This window comes from Portunus trituberculatus, chromosome 43 (assembly GCF_017591435.1).
Source record: "Portunus trituberculatus isolate SZX2019 chromosome 43, ASM1759143v1, whole genome shotgun sequence".
In the NCBI taxonomy this organism is placed as follows: domain Eukaryota; kingdom Metazoa; phylum Arthropoda; class Malacostraca; order Decapoda; family Portunidae; genus Portunus; species Portunus trituberculatus.
Genome location: NC_059297.1, coordinates 1513080 through 1538601, shown reverse-complemented (window position 1 = coordinate 1538601; position 25522 = coordinate 1513080). Strand labels below are relative to the sequence as shown.

The window sequence follows — 25522 nt, the reverse complement described above, 5'->3', positions numbered from 1 at the left end:
TCCTGTCCCATTGCCAGTCAAGGATAGAAGACTCCTCTCTCTCTCTCTCTCTCTCTCTCTCTCTCTCTCTCTCTCTCTCTCTCTCTCTCTCTCTCTCTCTCTCTCTCTCTCTCTCTCTCTCTCTCTCTCTCTCTCTCTCTCTCTCTCTCTCTTGAATAGGCTGAACACGTTCTTATGAGTAAACAAAGCCTTAGGAAACACGACACGACACACACACACATCACTACCTTATCCCATTCTGTCACTCCTGAAACCGTCCAAGTCTGCACGGATTACTTGGATGAATAACCCAGCTCCTCCACGCCACCTCACCCCTTTTCTTTCTCCCTCAGCGCACAGTACCAGTCAATATGCTAGATAATCCCTTCCAGCCTCCATCCCACGCGCCAACTAATCCCTATCCTTTCTTGTTGCGCGTGACTGATGGATGGTGGGCGGGGTGTTGACTAGAGTTCGTTCTGCGGTGTTTGTGTGGGTGAGGAAGTGGTGGTGATAGTGGTGGTGGTAGGGCGTTCGCTGGCGGGTGCGGCTATGATACTTTGTTGAGTGAAACGTACGTGTGTGTGTGTGTGTGTGTGTGTGTGTAATAATAATAATAATATATGTGTGTGTGTGTGTGTGTGTGTGTGTGTGTGTGTGTGTGTGTGTGTGTGTGTGTGTGTGTGTGTGTGTGTGTGTGTGTGTGATGAGTGATATGTTATACTATGCAGTTGAGTTCAGCGAAGGAGTGTTTTTGTATTTTGTTATGTTGGTGGTGAAGTGAAAGGAAATAATTATGTTGTTTATCTATGAATTTAGTAAGAGGTATCCGCAGTGTTGTCTTAACCCCTCCAGTACTAGGACATATTTTTACCTTGAATTTTGGGTATGATAAGGCAATTTTATTTACATTAGGAAGGTTCTGTGGAGGTCACAAGATTACTGGTCAGACTCTTAACCATTTCAAGCACCACATAAGTTTCTGAAGGTGCATAAAATCACCAAATAGTAACCAAAATAATAAGAAAATGCTTCATGGTGCTCAAGGAGTTAATATGTAGCTGAGAGAAGTTCAATAGATTAGCTTGGATAAACTCCTAAGTGTGTCGATACAAAAATTAATTAAGTGTTTGCCTGGCTGAAACATACTTAATACAGAGTTCATAAATGTTTTATTAATACTAAGATTAGGATTTCTCTCTTTTTGACCCGTTTGTATCTAATAAAACGTTTCTTTTTCTAATAAAACAAACTTACACCACAGCCGATCTCATCAATACAAAAATATACATAAAATTACAAGAGGATACTCATACAGAGCAGAATCTATTACATTTGAGCATAACTTCAATGAACTCAGTAAAATACAAAAGTAAAGACCTATACTCAGATTAACCTCTTCAGTACCATGACACGTCTCCATATTCATGTTGTTTACTATTTGGTGATTTTATACAGCTTCAGAAACTTATAGTGGGTGATTAGAATAGTGAAGACTCAAGCCATTAATCTTCTGATCTCCATAGAACCCTCCTATTGTCAATAAAATGGTCTAATTGTACACAATCTCAAGGTAAAAATATGTCCCAGTATTGAAGGGGTTAATACGAGAGCAGCGTTTTTGCAAAGTAAGATACACTCATTACAATAACTACCACTGCTATCTTCTCTCCTTCATCCCCGACACACAGCGCCACGCAGGTTCAGGAGCAACACACACACACACACACACACTCCATAGTCGCTTCTTGCATTTCTGGTGTGTGATCTTGCCCGGTGTTGTGTGAGGACGTGACGTGACAGGCTTGCTGGCGTACTTGGTGACCTCATAGCCGCCAGTGCCAAACCCATTTCCGGCAATTGTTTCACACATACACACACACACACACACACACACACACACACACACACACACACACACACACACACACACACACACACACACACACACACACACACACACACACACACACACACACTGGTTGTATTCAATGTCAGGAGGATTACAAGTCAGTTTTTGTTTCTTCGTTCATTTTAACAGTAAATAAATACAGAAAAAGTGACGAGCAATAATTTAGTAGTGACGCCAAGAACACCAGGACACAATTGAGATAAGGAGAGTAAGTGACTGATAAAGATATAAATAGTATTCTTAAACCCTTCAGTACCATGACGCGTTTTCATATCTATTCCACTTACTATACGGTGATCTTATACAGCTTCAGAAACTTATATTGGGATTAGAATAGTTAAGACTCTGGCCATTAATCATCTGACCTCAATAGACCCTTCCTAATTCAAATAAAATGGTCCAATCATACCCAAAACTCATGGTAAAAAATACGTTCAAGTACTGAAGGGGTTAAACACTTTTTTGTCCTCTCATCACTATTACTTTAATAGGCCAATGATACCATATGTTGACTCGACAAAGTTGTTTCTCTTTTCCTGCAATGTTGGTAACTCGGTACAGGATATTTGTCAAACAATTCCTAGAGTCACACGTACACCTCTAGAACGTTTAAATTCTTCTTATTAACTCCTTCAGTACCACGATGTGTTTTCATATTCATTCTGGTCACTATTTGGCGATTTTATACAGCTTCATAAACACGTTGGGATTAGAATAGTAAAGACTCTGGCCATTAATCTTTTGAACTCCATAAACCCTTCCTAATGCACATAAAATTGTCTAGACATACCTAAAAATCAAAACAAAGATGCAACTCACTACTGACAGGGGTTAAGTCTGTTAAAATGAGCCAAGATGAAAGCATTTAAGAACACACAATACCAATAACCTTCTCAACGCCGCGTCAATATTGAATTTGAAAAGATTATTAGATATATTTACAGATACAGATGAGTGAGTGAGCGGGTACAGGTGGGAATGTTGACAAGAGAAACTGCCACGTGTACTGTACGTAATATAACAGACTTTTTGCATCCTCCTTTATGTTCTTCGGCGAAATTGAAAATCCAACCGTGACAAACCCAGACACACGAGAGAGAGAGAGAGAGAGAGAGAGAGAGAGAGAGAGAGAGAGAGAGAGAGAGAGAGAGAGAGAGAGAGAGAGAGAGAGAGAGAGAGAGAGAGAGAGAGAGAGAGACAGAAACCATAGTGATACGACGGAACTTTCTCAACGAGACTAAATTTAGATTACAAAAATAAAAGAAATAAAAAAAAAATTTTGTCGATCTTGATTTGAAAAACAACACAACACTGGAGAGAGCAGCGACTAAAGCACCACTCCACTCAACACCCGCTAAAATCTCGCTTCAATGACACCAAGAAGCGATGGCTGTTGTGTAGCGCACCAAAACAACCCAATTGATGCTGGTGTCGAGGGAAAATTCTCGGAAGCTTTGAAATTCCACAGCTGGGCGACGATATAAAAGGGAGGGAGGGAGGGAGGAGGAGGGAGGAAGGGAGGAGGAAGGAAGGAAGGAAGGAAGGAAGGAAGGAAGGAAGGAAGGAAGGAAGGAAGGAAGGAAGGAAGGAAAGAAAAAAGATAGAAAAGAAAGAAAGGAAGGAAGGAATGGAACAACAACAACAACAACAACAACGGAAAGAGAATGAATGAAAGAAAAGGAAAAAAGAAAGGAAGGAAGGAAAGAAGGAAAGAAAGGAAAAAAGAAAGGAAAGAACCACAACCACCACCACAACCACCACCACCAATAACAACAATAAACGAGGCATCCACCAGCGTGCAAAGTCTCGCATCACCAACTAAAGACCTCAAAGGCACACCACACCATACCATACAGGACAAAAACACCCCCGTAAATATATAGAGACTAAGACATGTTCTCCTGCATCACACAAGACAGCCTCGCAGCGCCACGTTATAGGAAAGGAGAGAGCTGAGTGTGTGTGTATGTGTGCGGTCGAGGGAGACACGCGAGAGGTTGGACGGTTGGGTAGTGCTTCCAAGTCTTTAACAGCGCGCGACAAAACACCTGTAGCGCTAAAAGAGATAGCAATCACTCCGCCGATGAATGAGGCAGTGAGGAGCGTAATTGGTTCCCCTATTCACCTGGTCTCTAGAGGCGCTGGGTCTTTTAGTGGAGTCAGTTTCTTATGGTGTATTGTTCCCGTGCAGTCTTTTCTTTCCCCCTTAATTGGTGGGTGCGGCGGAGAAATCAATAACAGCAAAACTCAATACTCGCAGGTAATTAATCAACACCTGTGAGCCCAGCGTGTGTTTGTTATTAGTGATGGGTTGTTAGGTATGACAGGTGAATACTAATAAGGCTCTTGGTGAAACTACTTGTCTATATCAATTATCTCCAGTGGTCGTGTAGGTATTATGTGCATCTGGTCACGAGCTGCGAGTTTCCAATAACATTTCAAATCTGCTGCCTTTATCGAGAACAGAATACTAATGGTCCCCGTGGTGCAGCTGCTTGTCCATATCAATTATCGTTAACCCCTTCAATACCATGACGCGTTTTCATATTCATTCTGTTTACTATTCGGTGATTTTATACAGCCTCAGAAACCTCATGTGGGGGATTGAAATAGCGAAGACTCTGGTCATCAATCTTCTACCCTCCACAGACCCTTGCTGTCAATAAAATGGTCTAATCGTATAAATACCTCACGGTAAAAATGTATCCCAGTGCTCAAGGGGTTAAAGGTTGTATGAATTTTATGAGTGTGTCTGGTCACGTACCTCCAAGGGTTCCAAAAGAATTCTACTTTCCCTTTACACCTTGAGAGGAGAATACTAATAAGGTCCTCAATACATCCATATCAATAATCGTTAAAGGTTATGTTTACTTTACGTGTTTGTTTATTATTATGTGTGTGATTACTTGTCTCTAAGGTTTTCAGTAAAGATTCCCATGGCTGCTATACTTAGCGAGAAACAAATTGCCAATAGAGCCTTAAATGCAAGTACTGGCTCATATCAATTAGTGTTTATGAATTCAGTTTTCTTTCTTCTGGTCACGCGGCTCCAAGGTATTCAATCCAATTCCAATGCCTTACTAATGAAACCCTAAATACAACTACTGACTTGTATGAATTATTGTTATGGCTTGTATGTGTCTTAAGTGTTCAGGTAATGTGTGTCTGGTCACGCGCCGCCAAGTTTCTATTAAAATTTCAATTCCATACTATTCATACCGAGAACAGAATACCAATAGAGGCCTAAATTGTTGTTATTTGTTGTTGTGTACATGTCACCCGCGTATGCATGATGCATTTGGTCACATGCTTGCAAGGCTTCCGATACGAACCAAAGTCCGGACAAAGTAAGGCGAGGGTTGTATACAAACAGGCAAGCCGCGGACCCGTTTTCAGAAACGCTTTGCTCTCTCACCACTATTTTCAAGCGCCACAGAAATTATTAGCTCGGTTTTTCTTGAGTGTTTCTCCAGTTAATAATGTAGAAATCTTGTCACTATCTCTAAAACCATAAAAACAACTTAAAAAATTCGTGTAACTTTCAACAAAGCCTTTTGAAATAGTGGAGGTGAAGAACAGACGTGTTTGAGAATACCAGCCACGTGAAAAAAAAAAAACCTCGAGTAGATTTAAATAAAGCCTTTTGAAATAGTGGAGGTGAAGCAAAGATGTGTTTGAGAATACCAGCCACGGTCCCGCACGCCTGTCATGCCTCCAAGGCAGCCACACGCCTCGCCACACACAGGCGGCGGCCCACCAGCTTAGTACAGGGAAGAGGAAATAAAACGGTGCTCCTCTGGAAAAAATAATCACTTAAAGTTCTTTGGCGAGTCGGTTCATAGCTTTGTTGTGCTAGTGTCGAACCTCCTGTGTGTGTGTGTGTGTGTGTGTGTGTGTGTGTGTGTGTGTGTGTGTGTGTGTGTGTGTGTGTGTGTGTGTGTGTGTGTACTGCACTTACTTGGGCCTTTCACGCGATGCCCAACACACAACCACAAAACCAAACAAAGACAAGACGTAACGGAATACAGGAGGAGGAGGAGGAGGAGGAGGAGGAGGAGGAGGAGGAGGAGGAGGAGGAGGAGGAGGAGGAGGAGGAGGAGGAGGAGGAGGAATTCTAAGCAACTCGTTGAGGCTTGGGTGCGTTCCAACCCTCATCCAGACCACCACCACCACCACCACCACCTCCTCCTCCTCCTCCTCCTCCTCCCTAAAGCTGCGGGAGCTACGTAGACCCAATACCAGCGAGAAAACAACGACAGTAACAAACCACTACTACTTGCTTTTCCTACACAGAACACACACGGTTTCCTCTCATGTCGTAATGCTTGTTTGGCCTCAGGTGAAGTGGACGCAAGATAAATAAAAACAGCACAAGGTTAAGCCCTTCCGTACCATGATGCATTTTCCTATTCATCTGATTATTATTTCGTGATTCAATGCAGCATCAGAAACTCATGTAGGGATTAAAATGGTGAAGACTGTGGCCATTAATCTATTGACCTACAAAGATTCTTCCTAATGTCAATAAAATGGTCTAATCATAACAAAAACTTAAGGTAGAAATGCGTCCCAGTACTGAAGGAGCTGAACTGCTTGAAGAGAAGGTGGAGAGGGGGGGAGGCGAGGTGGAGTTACTATGACAACAGGAAGGATTTGATTAGACTGGTGATAAGCAGGGGAATGAGTTCGCTTATCAAGGAGGGGTCGACTACGAGAAGTAAAAGGAAATAAACACCACTTGCTACATTGCAGGAGGGGAACCAGGTGTGTGTGTGTGTGTGTGTGTGTGTGTGTGTGTGTGTGTGTGTGTGTGTGTGTGTGTGTGTGTGTGTGTGTGTGTGTGTGTGTGTGTGTGTAAATTGCTCTCTACTGATTATGATTTCTTAGCTCAATTTGGATGAAGCAGATCAGTTTAATATGTATTTCTCAGATTTGTATATACTACTTTGTCAATAAACTACTACTACTACTACTACTACTAATGTGTGTGTGTGTGTGTGTGTGTGTGTGTGTGTGTGTGTGTGTGTGTGTGTGTGTGTGTGTGTGTGTGTGTGTGTGTGTGTGTGTGTTCTGGTAGAAGTTAATACGCATTACTGAGTCGAGGAAGTATCTACCTGTCCGTCTATCTATCTAAAGCGTGAAGAAGAAGAAGAGGAAGATTACTGAGGAAGTAGACAGCTGCAGGAAGGGACTATCTGGCGGTGACTGTGTCGTAATGATAGTGGAAGATAAGACGAGAATAGTACGAGTATAAGAAAAATGTTTAGATATATAAATCCTAACTGGCGTTTCCGCAATGAAAGTAGTAGTAGTAGTAGTAGTAGTAGTAGTAGTAGTAGTAGTAGTAGTAGTAGTAGTAGTAGTAGTATATTTATATTGAAATTGATTAAATAAACAGCAATAGAGCAGTTGGCTTTCTTACAACAGACAATTGGAAAGGAGGAGGAGGAGGAGGAGGAGGAGGAGGAGGAGGAGGAGGAGGAGGAGGAGGAGGAGGAGGAGGAGGAGGAGGAAGATGCAGAAAATGGAGAACACGATAAGAACAAGAACCATAACACAGCTTAGAGGAAAACTAATAGGCATAAAATTAGAAGGAAGAAAAAGAAATTAAACACACACACACACACACACACACACACACACACACACACACACACACACACACACACACACACACGACCTACTAAAAGTAAACAAACACCTGAAGGAGGAAAATATCTAAACCGGAAAGTTACCAGCAAGAGGGAAGAAATGAGGAAAAAAATGAAGAACCAGTTAAGAGAGCGAAAAAAAAAGGGGGGGGAGGTAGCCGCCACTGCAATAATACTAACGGGACACCACCGCAACGCAGGGAAAGGTCTCAGAGGAACTTGCTAACTTCTTCAGTACTGGGACGCATATCTACCTTCAGTAACTGTTTTGGGTACGATTAGATGATTTTATTGACATTAAGAAGTGTCTATGGAGGTCAGAAGATTAATGGCCAGAGATTTCACTATTTCAATCTTCACGTAAGTTTCTGAAGCTGTATAAAATCGCTAAATAGTAACCAGAATGAATGTGAAAACGTGTCATGGTGCTAAAGGGGTTTTTAAGGTTGTGGCTGCGTCTAGGAAACATCATTCGTGAACATTTCTGACACAAACTTTCTCTAACTCACAACAAACTCCTCAAGGATAACACAAACTTTCTCTAAGGCAACATAAACTTCAAAAACTATACAAAGTCTTCCCTTTTACAGGACATATCTTAAAATAAAACAAAATATTTCAATAAATAAAACACACCATACAATCTTTCTTCAGCACAGCACAAAAGGCTTTATTTAGTTGCAGCTATATGAGTTTTCAAGAGTGTGTTTATTTACGGTGTTCTAGTGACTGCTTAACATTTCTATATCATTAATAGGAGAATCACTTTTGAAGACAAGCTAATCGTGGTGAGAGAGCAGAGATCTGTAATCACAAGAGTGTGTTTTTACTGTTCTATATATAGTGACTATACCATTAATAGGAAAAACACTTTTGAAGACAAGCTAATCGTGGTGAGAGAGCAGAGACATATAAATATAAACTAAAATATAACGAACTATAAATAAATAAAGCCGGTTCTAAGGCGTGTCCTCCTCTTGATAACGAAGAAATATCGTTAATTTGTCAATGAAACCATAAAAACACACTTAAAATCTCGTACAACTTCAACTAGAGCCCTTGGAATGTAGTGCAAGCGAGCCAAAGGAGTGTTTCAAAACATGCCTCCAAGTAAGTAAGAGGTTTATTACATACCGTGAACGAAGGTGGTATTTGAGGAGGCTGGGAATGAAAGGGTTAATAGATGCTAGTGGGAATGCAAGTCACACTGTTGTGGTGGTGGTGGTGGTGGTGGTGGTGGTGGTGGTAGAAGAAGTAATTTTATGACTGAAAAGATTAATGCTCGTTGAGTTTTGAGAGAGAGAGAGAGAGAGAGAGAGAGAGAGAGAGAGAGAGAGAGAGAGAGAGAGAGAGAGAGAGAGAGAGAGAGAGAGAGAGAGAGAGAGAGAGAGAGAGAGAGAGAGAGAGAGAGAGAGAGAGAGAGAGAGAGAGAGAGAGAGAGATTAATTAAGAGAAATATATAAAACCAAACCCAGATACACATTACAATATAAAAACCAAATACGTACATTCACACTCACTCTCTCTCTCTCTCTCTCTCTCTCTCTCTCTCTCTCTCTCTCTCTCTCTCTCTAAGGTAATCAGAGAGAAGCACAGTGTCTTTCATTAACGTAAGAAGCTTGTGTGGCTTGACAATGCGCCAGTAGGAGGGAGAGAGAGAAAAAGACTGACGCCCGTACTGAGAAACGTCTTCCCCTCTCACTCTGACAATTTTCCAGGGCCACAGAAACAACTAGGTGAATTTTCAAGACAGTTTCTCCTTTTACCAAACTAGAAATCTTGCCAATCCATCACCAGAACCATCAAAATACTCTTAAAAACACGAGTATCTTCAACCGGAGCCTTTGGAAAGCAGTGATGGTGAGAGAGCAAAGTGTTTCAAGATACGGGTCTGACTCTCAACACCTTCCTTTACTGATGCAGTCCCCAACACCCTGCAGCCTCTCCCAGCTCCATTCTCTCTTAGGCTCCACATCTCTTAAGCCCCAATCAGCTCTCCAGTCTCTTTCAGTTCCCACCATTCTTAAGCCATCAAACTGACTCCCACATCTTCCTTTAATGATGCAGCCCCGACACTCCAGCCCCTCTCAGCCCCATCCTTCTTAAGCCCCTATAAGCACCCAACAGCACCTCTTAGCCCCCACTATATTAAGTCTCTAAACACCTATCAATCACCACTCCCATCTCTCTCAGCATCCATCAGCCCACAAGCCATCTCTCAGCCCCATCCTCTTTTAGTCCCCACCTCTTTTAAGCCCCAAGCAGCCACCAGCCACCAGTCCCACCTCTCGCAGCGTCCACTAGCCCAGCAGCCCACTCTCCTTTCCTGTCCCTTACATACTAGCTGTATCTCTTTCAGGCCCAAATGCCCACCAGCTCTTGTTAGAGCCCCCTTCTCACTACCATTGTTTTAAGTCGTAATGGTGCAGTATGGTGGTGAATATGCAGCATGAAGGAGAAGGCAAGAGAAGCACGACTAAGATATTTTGGACTCGTGAAAAGGAGATAAGAGGATGAAGCAGTGAAGAAAGCGCAGATTAGTGGTGACTCGGGAAGTGGCTGGCAGTACAAGATGACAACAGTATAGGCAGAAGTAGGCGGAGTAACTTGGGTGACTAGGGAGACTCAAGGCACTTTAGGGTGACACAGAGGGAGGAACACAAAGACAAAGAGTAGGGGGTTGTAGTACTGCGAATCTGAGAACGTATAGTCTGATTGTTGGTGAAAAATCTGCGTTCGATGAGAAGAGGTTGTGAATTAAAGGAGTGGGGGTAAAAAGAAAGTGAAGGCAGCAATGATGGCGGAGGTTAGGGGGAGAACGAGTGCTGGGAGACAAAGAATACGATGGAGAGACGTAACAAGGAGTGACATGACCAGGCTGGGAGTTCAAGAAGATGATGCAATGGATAGAAACAGATGGAGAAGGTTAACTCGAGCGGCTGACCTTACAGTACAGTGGGATTATGGTCGCATGAAGAAGGTGGTGGTGGTGGTGGTGGTGGTGGTGGTGGTGGTGGTGGTGGTGGTGGTGGTGGTGGTGGTGGTGGTGGTGGTGGTGGTGGTAAATACATTGATGGTGGATGAGTATGTTGATGAATGGAAGTTGTAAGGGAAAGTGTTAGACTAGCATACAAGGACAGTTATGGTGCGAACAATGAAGAGTGTGGTGGCAGTGACAATAGTGATTCGAATTGTGATAGTGAATTGTGTCTTGTGATTATGTGGTGAGTTAACTTGTGTTTCTTGCAGTTTGCCTTGTTTTCTTACGTTCGGATGGGTTTTCTTATTTGTATATTTTTGACATTTTCTATGCAGGATGGGAGACTATATACAGAAAAGTAGTAGTAGCAGTAGCAGTAGCAGCAGCAGCAGCAGCAGCAGCAGCAGCAGCAGCAGCAGCAGCAGCAATGATAATAATAATAATAATAATAATAATAATAATAATAATAATAATAATAATAATAATAATAATAATAATAATAATAATAATAAAAATAATAATAATAATAATAATAATAATAACAACAACAACAACAACAACAACAACAACAACAACAACAACAATAATAATAATAATAATAATAATAATAATAATAATAATAATAATAATAATAATAATAATAATAATAAAAAGAAGAAGAAGAAGAAGAAGAAGAAAAGAAGAAGAAGAAGAAGAAGAAGAAGAAGAACAAACAGCTTCCTTGCACACTAAATTACACTTTTTGGGAGGTACACATTCAGGTATTTATTTTTCTTATATATATATATATATATATATATATATATATATATATATATATATATATATATATATATATATATATATATATATATATATATATTTTTTTTTTTTTTTTTTTTTTTTTTTTCCATGTTGATTTTCTCCAGTTTTCTTTTTGCCTTTCTTCCTTTTTTTTCTCATGTTGATTTTCTCCAATTTTCTTTTTGCCTTTCTTTCTTCTAGCGAGGTCGACACAGCCCACCTCGGAGTGACCTTTCCTGCACCACGCCGCAATTGGCCTTCCTGTAGGTCAGCCCGGTCACTTGCCCTGCTTCCTGTCACACATATTGACGAGTGTCGCCCCCACCACACCACACAACACCACGCACCACCACACCACACCACCACTCCACCACACACTCAATACTTTACATTCCTGTTCCCTGTCCACCACCATACACCACACCATATCACGCACCACCACACCACACACACACTCAAAACTCCACACTCCTTTTCCCTGTCCACCACCACACATCACACCATACCACACTACTCTTGTCCACCATCACAGACTCACTACACCACTTTTGCTCCCTTTACCATCACAACACATACCACACCACACTGTTCCTATTCACTACAACACCACACAACACCACACCACACCACATAAAGCAACACAATACCACACACTCACCACACCACAGCACATTACACTACTCTACTCCACCACCACATATACACCAAATGACTCGAGCTATCTACCTACCACAACACTACACAACACCACACTACACCATTCTTGTTCCCTCTGCCTACCACATCGCACCACTCCTCCCTGCCACCACCACTACACCACATAACTTATGCTCCCAACTTACCACACACCACATCGCTTCTGTTCCCTTCCCCCCCCTTCTACCACATAAAACTTAACTCCTACTCCCTCTACCACACCCCATCACTGTTGCTCCCTCTTCCTGTCCCCTCTCAGCACACCATGAATCCTCCTCCCTGTCCCCCAGCCCACCACATCACCCCTCGTCCTTGTTCTCTCCACTTCCCTTTGCCCCACATACTCAGCTCTCGTTATGGTAGTGATGCGAGGCTGTGCAATTCTGACCCTTTTCTTTCACCTGTGTTTTAGTGTTAGTGTATGCGAGTGTAGTTGAATCTGGTGTGCCTCTGCTTAATTAACTCCTTCAGTACTGGGACGCATTTTTACCTCGACTTTTGGACATGATTAGATTATTTCTATTTATTTTTTTATTTTTTTTACATTAGGAAAGGTCTATGGAGGTCAAAAAATTAATTTCAATGCCCCATATAAGTTTCTGAAGCTGCGTAAAATCACCATATAATAAGCAGAATAAATATGAACCCGCGTCTTGGTTCAAAAGGGGTTACAATCGTCAGTAATTGTAGGATAGTGTTAATGTAAGATGGAGAGAACGTAATTTTATTCCATTTTCGTTATTGTATCTTAGAATATCAGTGAATGGATGGTATACAATGCCTTCCTAACGGGCGTACCGAGTCCCCTTCATACCGCCTGGCTCTTAACACCTCTTTAAATTCATAATTTCAGCACGAATATCTTGGAGAATCAGTGAGTGAACAGTCAAACAACAAATCTGTCTTCCTAACTGGCGTGCTTGAGTCCCACATTCGCATCACCTGGCACAGTTTTGGCTTTGGCACGAACGTCTCTTTACTGCGTCGTCGTTACCTTCTCTTCAAATACACAAGATAACAACTTGACTTCCTATCATAAACCAAAGCCGTCCCGCCACCTCGACACTAATAAAGATTTCTCTTGCTCATAAATACTTGAACGCTCTCAACATCGCGGTAATAATATATATTGTGCAATGCAGTTTAAAGCCAAGCAACTGTATATGTTTTTTGTATGTGTGTGTGTGTGGAGGACGCAATTCCTGCCAAGGGTCGCTGCCACCTGTCTGTCCACAGCGAGGCAGCGAGCTTTGATGCAACACTCACTGCAGCCCCACACCCGCTCACTGGGAGGGTTTCCAGCCTGGTGACACACGCCCTCTGTCTATAGATCTAGGCAGGTAGTCACTCCACTACAACCCTGGTGAATGAAAAGATCTCTTTTCAGCCTGGTGACATACGGATTCTGTAAGACCAGGCAGGCAGTCATTCCACTAGCCAATGCCTTAGTGATGAAAAGGGTCGCTTACAGCTGTGACAAACTGTAAGACAAGGCAGGCAGTCATTCCACAAGTCACTGCCTTAAAGTGATCGCTCTTATACGCTGATGTCATAAGATTTAAGTGTTCGATCATCATTTCTGACTTCTTTTAGGGGACTGGCGACTCAGTGGTTCTTCTCTTTTCTGGTCTTGACAAGTGCATCTTTTGCAGAAAATATTAAATAAAACCAGATCCAGAGAAACAGTCTCTTCACTACTCAGTGATGGTAACAGTCCCTTCTTACGGTGTCACCAGGCAGGCTTACGTTATAATGAGTTTAGTGTGAGTGACACGTAGATCAAAGCGTGGTTATTGATTACAGACACTGATTTAACTGAATTAACCCCTTCTGTACTGTGACACATTTTTACTTTGAGATTTATGTATGATTCGACCATTTTATTTACATTGGGAAGGGTCTACAGAGGTCAGAAAATTAATGGCCATAGTCCTCACTATTTTTAATCCTCCACATTAGTTTCCGAAACTATACAAAATCACCAAATAGTAAGCAAAATGAATATGGGTAAGTGGAAGGAATTGAGATGATGCACACTTAAAATTCACAACTTCTAAATCATAAAACGAACAACACGAGGAAAGTATGAAGCATGGTTAACTGACACAACACAAAAGGCCTTATTTAGTTGAAGCTACACGGCTTTCGAGTGTTTTTTCTTTTTTTGCGGTGTTAGTGATTAACAACATTTCTATATCATCAGTAGGAAAAACAATTTCAAAGACAGGCTGAGAGAGCAAAGATCAATAAATACAAGGTTGATTTACATACGGAGAAAACATGACATAACACAAAAGGCTAAATTTAGATGGATTTGTACTTAAAGCGGAAGAAATTAAGATGAAGCACGTCTAAAATTCATAACTTCTAGATTATATAACGAACAAGTATAAAGTGTGGTTAATTTACATGCATATGAATAAACTTCGCGATTGTAAATGAGCAAGACCGCAACACTCCCGCCCCGCCGCGTCAAGCCCCAAGAACGAGCACTGAACCGCAGCTTATCAATCCTCTCAGGCACAAACTTCGACGGCTTACACTACAAAGGAAAGGATATAATGGAAGACATGGAGTGTACACGTGGGAAGGCGCCGTCACTGATAATGGCCGATGCAAAGGTTAATGTAACTTTCTCTTTCTTCCTTCTCATTCCACTATCTCTTGCGTGTATGTGGAACAGGCCCTAGTGAACGAGTAAGGTAGCCAAAGTGACAGTAGTAATAGTAATAATAGTAATGATAGTGGCAACGGTGAGCATGAAGTATAACTTTAGAAACACGAGGACAACAACAATAACAAGAGCAGTAATGACATTAATAATAAAAGAATGAAAAAAAAACGAGGAGGAAGAGGAGGAAGAAAATGAAAGCCTCAATACTCCTACTATACAAAAACCTCCAGCTAGTGAGAAGGAAGAAAAATAAATAATGTAGGTATAAATATATCATTAAAAACTCAAAAAATAATAACGACAAAAATAAACAAGTAGTAAAGAAAAACAGTAAAGACAAATAACAGAGACCCAGATGCTCCAGAAAAACATTACTAGAAAGAAGAGAATAAAATAAATATCTCCAAAAAGAACATAACAATAATCAAAAAAATAAACGAAGTAAAAAATAAACAATGAAAAGAAAGACAAATAACAGAGACCTGGATGCTTCAGAAAAATATTAATAGAAGAGAATAAAAAGATGACAGAAAAAAAGCTAAAAGGTAATGACACAAGAAGGGGACGTTAGTACTTACCTTGGTGTTGATGAACTCGCAGGCGCGGTCCTTGAGGGTCTTGAGTGTCAGCTGGGATGCGTTGACGGTGGTGATGTCACGCACCAGCCCGTGCTGCAGGGAGAAGGTGATGTCCGCCCCGGTCACCTCCATCTGTCGCCACACACACACACACAACACAGGATTAGTGGTGTCTACCGCCGCCACTTGGCACTCTAGTCTACACTGAAGCTTTATTTAGGGAAGGTGTCAGTGTTTGCATGCCTGCACATGTGTGTGTGTGTGTTTGTGTGTTTGTGTGCGTGTGTGTGCTTGCTGCTAAGCTGTGTATGACAAGGCATACAGTAACTATTGTGCTATTAACCCCTTCAATACTAAGACTAAGACGCATTTTCATCATGATTTTTGGGTTTAATTAGACGATTTTATTTGTATTATGAAGGGTCTATGGAGGTCAGAAGATTAATGGACACAGCCTTTACTATTTTAATCCCCATACACGTTTCTGAAGCTGTATAAAATCACCAAATAGTAAGCAAAATGAATATGGAAACGTGTCATGGTCCTGAAGGGGTTAAGACCTCAGCATAAAAAGTAATACCAATCTAACTATCCCTTATCCTAGTGTGAATACGGATTTAGTAACGAACTATTGTGGTATAGACTATTAATCACATAAAACAGTAATGCCTATCTAGTATTTCAGTATCCTGGCATTAAAATATTAGTCTATGTGGAGACAGGGATGCAGTGACGACCTGTTATGCTGGATAGACAAAAATCCTAACCGTGAGAACTATTAGATTGTAAAGACGTATATAATCACACCATAAAACAGCAATTCCTGATTATTTGACTATTGTGGCATTCACTGGTAATAAACATTGAGAAGTGGGCATACACAATCCTGGTAAAGTAGTAGTAGTAGTAGTAGTAGTAGTAGTAGTAGTAGTAGTAGTAGTAGTAGTAGTAGTAGTAGTAGTAGTAGTAGTAGTAGTAGTAGTAGTAATAATAATAATAATAATAATAATAATAATAATAATAATAATAATAATAATAATAATAATAAATAATAATAATAATAATAATAACAATAATAATAATAATAACTGGGTATGTATGTCGGTATGATTAGAGTGTAAACAAGAAGACAAACAATGACAAATGGCAGTTCAGTATTAGGTGTCCGTTACATAATGAGAATTACCAATTAACTTGTGATTTATATAGAAAGCATGAAGCGAACACTGATTTAAGGTCTTATTTAGCAATTTATCTATTTATAGCCTGTGCTGACCACCTACACAAAGCTACGTAAACCATTCTTGTGACTGACACACGTTGGCCACTTCAGAGAAACGTACATTTAAACCATCACTATTTCCAGTCCACTGTATACATTTCCTCCTCCTCCTCCTCTTCTTTAATCTTTTCACTCACACAAAGCTACGTAAACCATTCTTGTAACTGACACACATTGCCCCTGCCACTTTGGAGAAACATACACTTAAACCTTCGCCATTTCCTGTCTACTATATACACTTCCTCCTCCTCTTCTTTCATCCTGTTGTTGGGTTCCAGCGTCTCTTAGTATACTGTATATTATCGATAGTACCTCTGCTTTTCCTTCGTGTCTCTCTCAGTTCCATTCCTCTATCTCAGTATGTCTTCCCTTGATCTTCTCCCCTTCACTTTGTTCCTCCACAGCGTTTCTTTTCACATTTCCATCTTTCTCTATTCTCAAAGTATGACCAAACCACCTCAAATTCTGCCCACCACACACACACTATACCTGACTAAGGCCCGTATCCTGAAACGCTTTGCTCTCTCCGTCGCTGTTTTCCAAAGGCTGTAGTTCAAGATACTCGTCTATTTAACCCTTTCAATATTGGGACACATTTTTACCTTGAGATTTGGGTATGATTAGACCATTCTATTTACACTACGGGGTTAAAAGCTTAATAGCCAGAATCTTCACTATTTTAATTCCCAACATGAGTTTCTGAAGCTGTATAAAATCACCAAATAGTAAGCAGAATGAATATGGAAACGCGTCATGGTACTTTTATGATTCTGGTGACGGGTTGACAAGATTTTTAGTTTATTAAAAGGAGAAACTGTCTTGAAAACCCGGCTAGTTGTCTGTGTGGCCTTGGAAAATTATAGCGGTGAAAGAATAAAGTATTTCTGAATACGGGTTTAATTCGTAACTCCTACAATACAGTCCTCAACAAGGCAGCCACCTGTGATATCAAAAACAATCCTCACAGCCTCTACTTGTAATACGTCCCTCCTTTACGAATGCGTGTATGTAGCAGCGAAATCAAACGAAGCAGAATCAGACGCTTATCGTTTACGAATTATATACATGTAAATAAGAGCAGAATCAGACACACACGCAGAGACCAGCACAAACGGCCTCTTGCAGCTTTCCTCCTTTCTTATTCAGTTATGTTCTTATCAAATCTTGTAGGTTAGGTTAGGTTTGGGTTGAGTTAGGGTAGGTAGGTTAGGTTAGGTTAGGTTAGGTTAGGTTAGGTTGGGCTTGGGTTGGGTTGGATTGGGTTGGGTTGGGTTGGGTTGGGTTGGGTTGGGTTGGGGTGGGGTGGGGTGGGGTGGGGTGGGGTTGGGTTGGGTTGGGTTGGGTTGGGTTGGGGTGGGGTGGGGTTGGGTTGGGGTTGGGTTGGATTTTAGTTTGGTTAGGTTATGTTATGTTAGGTTGGGTTGGGTGCGGTGAGCTGAGGTGAGGTGAGGTTAGGTTAAGTTAGGTTAGATTACCTGACGTTAGGTTACGTTACGACTGTGTATGTAGCATCAAATTAAAAAAGGACCAGAATCAGACACAGCCAGAGAAACAACATAAATTTATTACGAATATGTGTGTGTGTGTGTGTGTGTGTGTGTGTGTGTGTGTGTGTGTGTGTGTGTGTGTGTGTGTGTGTGTGTGTGTGTGTGTGTGTGTGTGTGTGTGTGTGTGTGTGTGTGTGTGTGTGTGTGTGTGTGTAATTCACCTCGGTCGCCTACTGGTCACCCAGCCAGTCTTCCCCATTACGGAGCGAGCTCAGAGCTCATAGACCGATCTTCGGGTAGGACTGAGACCACAACACACACTGTGTGTGTGTGTGTGTGTGTGTGTGTGTGTGTGTGTGTGTGTGTGTGTGTGTGTGTGTGTGTGTGTGTGTGTGTGTGTGTGTACGTTTACATGTAAACTCAAGTACAACTATCACTAATACACCTTTTACGAGTGTCTTTATGCAGCGTCTGATTAAAAAGGAGCATAATGAAACAGAGCACAAGAGGAACGTGAATGCATCCGTCCAGCTTTACATACAGCTCGATAAGACGGCGTTTCATTCTGTAATAGGGTCATTGCCTGGTGGAACAGTATGAAAGCGTATGGAGTTTGATGAGAAAGGTTGGCTGGATATATCTCTCTCTCTCTGGTAATTGAAGCTAGGGTGATTACGAGCAACACAGCCATTCCGCGCGTTAAAGCCAACCCATCATCACAGCACAGGATGGATGGGGCATCAGATTGCCGCCTCGTGCACTGAGGGACCTGCACATGCCTCAACTAACGCTACTATTTAAACTCGGTGTCTCCATAACCTTGTGACGTGGGTCGTGTTCATAGTGCCATTTCCTTCCGTTCGATTTAAGCTAGTATTCTCAAACACTTCTATGCTTCACCTCCACTATTTCAAAACGTTTTTTAATTAAGTTTACACGAGTTTTTTGGGAATTGATTTTTAAGGGTATTTTTATGGTTCTAGTGATGAACTTGTAAGATGTCTAAATTATTATTAAGAGAAACTGTCTTGAAAACCTGGCTAGTCGTCTCTGTGGCCTTATTGGAAAACAGTCGTGGTGAGAGAGCAAGGCGTTTCTGAATATGGGCGTGTCTCTCTCTCTCTCTCTCTCTCTCTCTCTCTCTCTCTCTCTCTCTCTCTCTCTCTCTCTCTCTCTCTCTCTCTCTATCTATCTATCTATCTATCTATCTATCTATCTATCTATCTTCCCATTCCATGTGTCATTTATAGGTTCTTTTAGTCTCTACACCGCCCACCTTCTTTTTCAATTACAGCTGAAGACGTCTCTACCTTTGATCTGCTCTCTCTCTCTCTCTCTCTCTCTCTCTCTCTCTCTCTCTCTCTCTCTCTCTCTCTCTCTCTCTCTCATTTAAGCGATTCTAGACTATCATTCTCCTACTTTCACGGATCGTCAGTATATTCGCCTCGTCTTTCCTGTTCTCTAAGCAGAAATCAGGCTTTAATGCATTCCCTAATCATTTATTCTCCCTTCTTATCTCTTCACTTCACGTCAATCACCATTCCGGGTCGCCACTCCGCTCCATCAACAAGAAGTCCACTCACACAAACATGGAGGCCGCACAGCTGTTCCTATTTTCAATTCTCACGATCCGATTCAATTATAATACTGGCTAATAACTCCTTTCTTTTTTTGCCTCCCGCTTGAAGCACTAATGGAAATACCAATAAGCTACCCGCTCCAAACGATGATGGTTCCTTTTATCTCCGGTCATTGGCTCTGTGTTGTACCGTATAGTACACATTGACTTGTATTTATAAAGGCTTTGCTCTCTCTCACCACGATTACTGCCCAGAGATGTAGGTGGGTCCTCACAGAGCCCTAGAGATAAGTATCCGCGTGTGTTGATGAAGCTGTCGGCATCACGGGGCTTGAAATAAAGTCCAGGAGACAGTCAACACGTGTATTGTTCTCAACCGGCTACAGGGGACAAAACAATCCCGGCTAACTCGGTGTGTACAAGAGACATAGATAACTAGCTGGGTTCCCAAAAGTGCTTTTTGAACTAATAATGTTAAAAATGTTCATATCCTGCCATTAGAACCGAAAAAATGCACTAAAAATATTTGTCACTTCAATTAGAGCTCTGAAAATAGTGGAGGAGTAGACATAACTGGCACACAAGGACAGGAGGGTATGTTATGTTGCCTCTATTATATGGATAAGGATGATAGGTGGAAATTGGTAGATATATTTTTCATACAGGGACTGCCACGTGTATGCCTGATTGCTTCTTACAGCTTCCCTTATCTCAATAACACATTTCATTAGCCAAGACTTCTTTTAGTTAGCCAAGTCACTATTTTATCTTCTGCTTAGAGAACCTATCCTGTGCCTTTCGTTACTATGATTACCTTACTATGTACCAATATTTTACTCATTCTAATAACCAAGGCTTCTGTAAGTTAGCTCTGTCACTGTTTTACTTTTTGTGACCTAACCTTGCCTCTCGTGACCATAATTACGTTACCATACCAATATTGAACTCATTCTAACATCCAAAGCTTCTGTTAGTTAGCTATGTCATTACTTTACACGTTGTTACCTCAATGAACCTGACCTTTGTCGTAATCATAATTATTTTACGTGTAGAGTTGGTGGTAAGGAAACAAGCTGATGCAAGTGAAGGTACTATATTGATTAATGCTTCGGCTATACAACCATATTAAAAAAGTTTCCCTACTAACCACTCTGTACATTTGTCTAAATACACACATAATTACCTTACCATACCAACATTTTACTGATCTCACCTGAACTTTTTTTTTTATCCTCACTAATCTCACCTTTCATTACCTTAATTAACCTTCCTTCGCCTACACATCGATGTAGCAACACTTCACGCGCCTCACCTGGCTGGCTTACGAGGGAATAAAGCAGATAAAATATTGCAGGTTCCTCTCAATTTCCGTAATACTCGCCCAGCACACGACAAAAATATTACACAAGCACAAGGAATAAATCACCGCGGGATACGCAGAACTCTTACACTGTGCTATTACACTGATTAAATCCAGCAGATGAGTGAGGCAGCGTGTGTGTTATGTGTGTGTGTACCTACTGGCAATACGCACCGATAGGCGATAGTGAACCGACCAAACCCAACTAAAGCATTACACTGAATATAAAGCACTCCCACTAATACCTGGCTATAAAAGGAAAGCCCTAATGGGTGAGTCTATACTTTGAAATACATTAATGAATAAATACATGAATATAAAAAGGCAACCTATTCTGAAATACTTAAGTCCAGTCTAAAATTAAATACGTATATCTTTCTTAAGTAAATAAGTAAATAAATAAATGAATAACAAGGTAACCTATTCCAAAATAAATAAATAAATAAGCCCTGTCTTAAATTAAATAAAATATAATTTTTTTTCAGAAGTAAATAAAAGAATAAATAAAACAAAAATAATATTTAGTAAATTTATAGGACCATGGTCATTTTACTCGGAACAGCACGGAACTTAATGGGAACCTGACAATTCATCCCCTATTAATGAAAATGCTGTGTGTGAATCAAGTAGTTAATCACCCTAAAGAGCAGTGGGTGTAGTGTTTCAATGTACCAGTCATGCAGTAAACCATCAAAATTAAAACCACTTGGAGAAAATAATGTTAATCTACACACTAAACCTCTAACAATACCATTAAATCACGCAGTTTATCACCTTAACATAGAGTATAGCGCAATGGGTGTGTTTCAATGTGCCTATCACGTTATAAACCATCAAAATAAACAACATAAGGGAAAAACAACGCTAATCTCTACACACTAAACCTTTAACAATATCAATAAAATCACGTAGTTTATCACCTTAACATAGAGTATAGAACAATGCATGTATATAGTGTTTTCAATGTACCTATCATGTTATAAACCATAAAAATAAACAAAACGTCATAAAAACAATACTAATCTAAACACTAAACCTCTAACATCATCAATAAATCACGTAGTTTATCACCTTAACATAGAGTAGCCTATAGAGCAATGCATGTACATATAGTGTTTCAATGTATTAAACCATCAAAATAAACAACATGTGATAAAAATAACACTAATCTACACACTAAACCTTTAACAACATCAATAAATCATGTAACTTATCACCTTAACGTACAATATGGAGCAGGCAATACTAAATTTAACCACTGCTACAAAGTCCGCATAACAATCGTCACCACAATGCACAGTATACAGAAGAAACACCAAAATATGAACCTTAGCACTAACCCTCAGCGTAACAACCACATAGACTACCACCGCAACGGGCAATGCAGGCCGGGTAGTGCTACAGGAATGCCACTAATTAGCCGGACCAGGTGACTCGTACAGGTGCAGGTAATAGAGGCAGCTCGGCCAGTCACCAACCAAAACCGTGCACAAGAGGAGGAGGAGGAGGAAGAGGAAGACGAAGACGAAGACGAAGAAGAGGAGGAGGAGGAGGAGGAGGAGGAGGAGAGAGGAGGAGGAGGAGAGAGAGAGAGAGAGAGAGAGAGAGAGAGAGAGAGAGAGAGAGAGAGAGAGAGAGAATTAAGAATCAAGGAGAGGGTGTGATGGGAGGGAAGGAGGAGAAAAGGAAAGGGAAAAATGAAGGGATAAGAGAAGATGCGATGAGAAGAAAGGTAGACACGGAGAAAGGAGGAATAAAAAGGAAGAGAAAAGAAGATGATAAAGAAATGGAGAGAACACAATGGAAAGAAAAAGAAAGACGGAAAGTTATAAAAAAAAAATGGGAAGGAAGGGAGAAAAAAGGGGAAAAAGTAGGAAAATAATCAGAGGAAAGAGAAAAAAAATAGATCATCAAGAATAGAGAAGAAAAAGAAAAAAAGATAATAAAGAAAGGAGAAAAAACAATATAGATGAAAAGGAAGTAAGGAATAAAATAATAAGACAGAAAAGAGGAAAAGGAGAGAAAGAAGAGAAGAAAAGAGGAGGATTAAGATAAAAGAAAGAAATAAGGGAAGGAACAAGAGGAAAACAAAGGAAAGAAAACGAGTAACCAAGGAAGGAACTGAGGAGGAGGAGGAGGAGGAGGAGGAGGAGGAGGAGGAGGAGGAGGAGGAGGAGGAGGAGGAGGAGGAGAAGAAGACATGACCGAGTGCACAGGTGACAGTGTGTGCCAGGTAGACCGTAAATGCACCACCACCACCACCACTTACATACTGCATCACTCTGCCACTTGCTCCTACCACCACCATCACCACCACCACCACTATTGCATCACCGATCATCACCACCATTACTTCGACGTCATCACCAAATACCTGCCAGCGATCATCACCAATATCGCCAAAGGAAGAGGAGGAGGAAGAGGAGGATGGGGGAGGAGAGAGAGAGAGAGAGAGAGAGAGAGAGAGAGAGAGAGAGAGAGAGAGAGAGAGAGAGAGAGAGAGAGAGAGAGAGGAGGAGAGGAGAGGAGAGGAGAGGAGAGGAGAGGAGAGGAGGAGAGGAGAGAGAGGAGAGGAGAGGAGAGGAGGAGAGGAGAGGAGAGGAGGAGGAGGGAAGAGAAGAGAGAGAGAGAAGGAAAGAGACAAGAAATTAAGAGAAAAGAAATTAAAAAGCAAAGAAGAAGAAGAAGAAGAAGAAGAAGAAGAAGAAGAAGAAGAAGAAGAAGAAGAAGAAGAAGAAGAAGAAGAAGAAGAAGAAGAAGAAGAAAAGAAAAGAAGAAGAAGAAGAAGAAGAAGAAGAAGAAGAAGAAGAAGAAAAAAAAAAAGTAGAAGAAGAAGAAGTAGAAGAGAAAAGAAAAAATTAGAAGAACGAAAGAAAAGAAAAAGAAAACTAAGAACATAAAGAGGAACTACAACAACAAAAACAAAAAAACAAGGGCAGTATTGGCAAAAGAAGGAAAAAAAAAGAAAGACGAGGAGGAGGAGGAAGAAGAATAGTGGAAAAGAGATAAGACACAGGAAGGAAGGCAGGACTGGAGATAACCATTCCCTATTGATCTCCCTCCCTCAGATCCCTCCATTAATATTCTAGGCGCCACCGCCGCCTCTGCTATCACAATTCCCATAGCCTGCCCAATGTTGTCAATCAATACAGCTTGTGCTAATAGCCAGCCTCGCATCTCACCATCGGGGCATCGCTTCTCTGCATCCCTATTCGCAGCATCGCCTTTCAAGACTCTAGTTGAAGTCATGAGTGTTTTTATACCCTTCAGTCCTATTGGAGTCATGCTCGCTCGCTCTAAGAAACATATCTGCTACAAGTTACAAGTTCTTGGCGTATTTCAGTATTACGACGTGTTTCCATTTTCATCCTGCTTACTATTGGTGATTTCATACAGCTTTAGAAATTTATGTGGGGTATTAAGATAATGAAGACTCTGGCCATTAATCTTCTGACCTCGATAAACCCTTGCTAATATAAATAGAATAGTCTAATCGTACACAAAACTCAAGCTAAAAAATGTGTTCCAGTACTGAAGGATGAAGTGCGTTTCTACGGTTCTAAGGGCAGATTAATAAGATTTATAGATCATTAACTGGAGAAACACTCTTGAGAACACGGTCACTCATCTCTGTGGTCTTTGAAAATAGTCTTGGTGTGAGAGTAAAGCGTTATTCAATACGTATGTTCCGTCCCCATCTCGTCTCATCTCGCCACTACATTCATCTCTAGTTAAAGTGATACGTGTTTTTAAGAGTGTTTCTACGGTTCTGAGGGGAGATTAATGAGATTTATACATTAATATCTGGAGAAACACTATGAGAACACGGCTAATCGTCTCTGTGGCCTATGAAAATGGCCGTGGTGTGAGAGCAGTGTTTTCCAATATGAGTATCTACGCATGCTCCGTCCCCATCTCGTCCCATCCCGCTACTACATTCAAGATTCTAGTTAAAGTGATACGTGTTTTTAAGGGTGTTTCTGCAGTTCTAAAAGGGCAGATTACTAAGATTTCTATAATCAACTGTAGAAACACTCTTGAGAACACGGCTAGACATCTCTATGACCTTTGGAAATGGTCGTGGTGTGAGAGTAAAGTGTTTTTCAATATGGGTATCTTTCTTCAGTCTCCCTCCAGCCCTCACCGCTTCTCCTTGCCTTGCCTCCCCCTTCCCCACCTCGTCTCTTTGATGTATCTGTTCATCAATGGTTAAATTCAGATCAACGTGATGTGATGTTATTGTGACTATATAGATGTTGTGGGTACTGGGTAGGATTGACAAGATGGTTCACATGATTTTAGTTAAAGAGTGGATGCTATATTAGTCCTTTTTTTAACTGTTTTAGGGATTTTTTTATACTGTTTAAGGGGATAGGATACGATTTAATGCATAGTCCCTCATATCTCTCTCTCTCTCTCTCTCTCTCTCTCTCTCTCTCTCTCTCTCTCTCTCTCTCTCTCTCTCTCTCTCTCTCTGTCATACACACAAACTAACAGAGGAATAGTTTAATGGTGTAAGTTTTATGAGTTTGTGAATTCTTTTCTTGAACTAAAGCTAAGA

General features: G+C 41.0%; 1 protein-coding gene across 5 annotated transcripts in view; it reads right to left on the bottom strand.

The window, feature by feature from the left end:
* Positions 1-25522, bottom strand: part of LOC123518383 (serine/threonine-protein kinase D3-like) — a 184735-nt gene that overhangs the window by 143482 nt on the left and 15731 nt on the right. For all 5 annotated transcript variants that reach the window (XM_045279187.1, XM_045279190.1, XM_045279189.1 and 2 more), the window contains one exon: positions 15254-15385. In XM_045279187.1, the coding sequence (XP_045135122.1) occupies positions 15254-15385 (132 nt within the window). The remainder of the gene's footprint in view (positions 1-15253; positions 15386-25522) is intronic.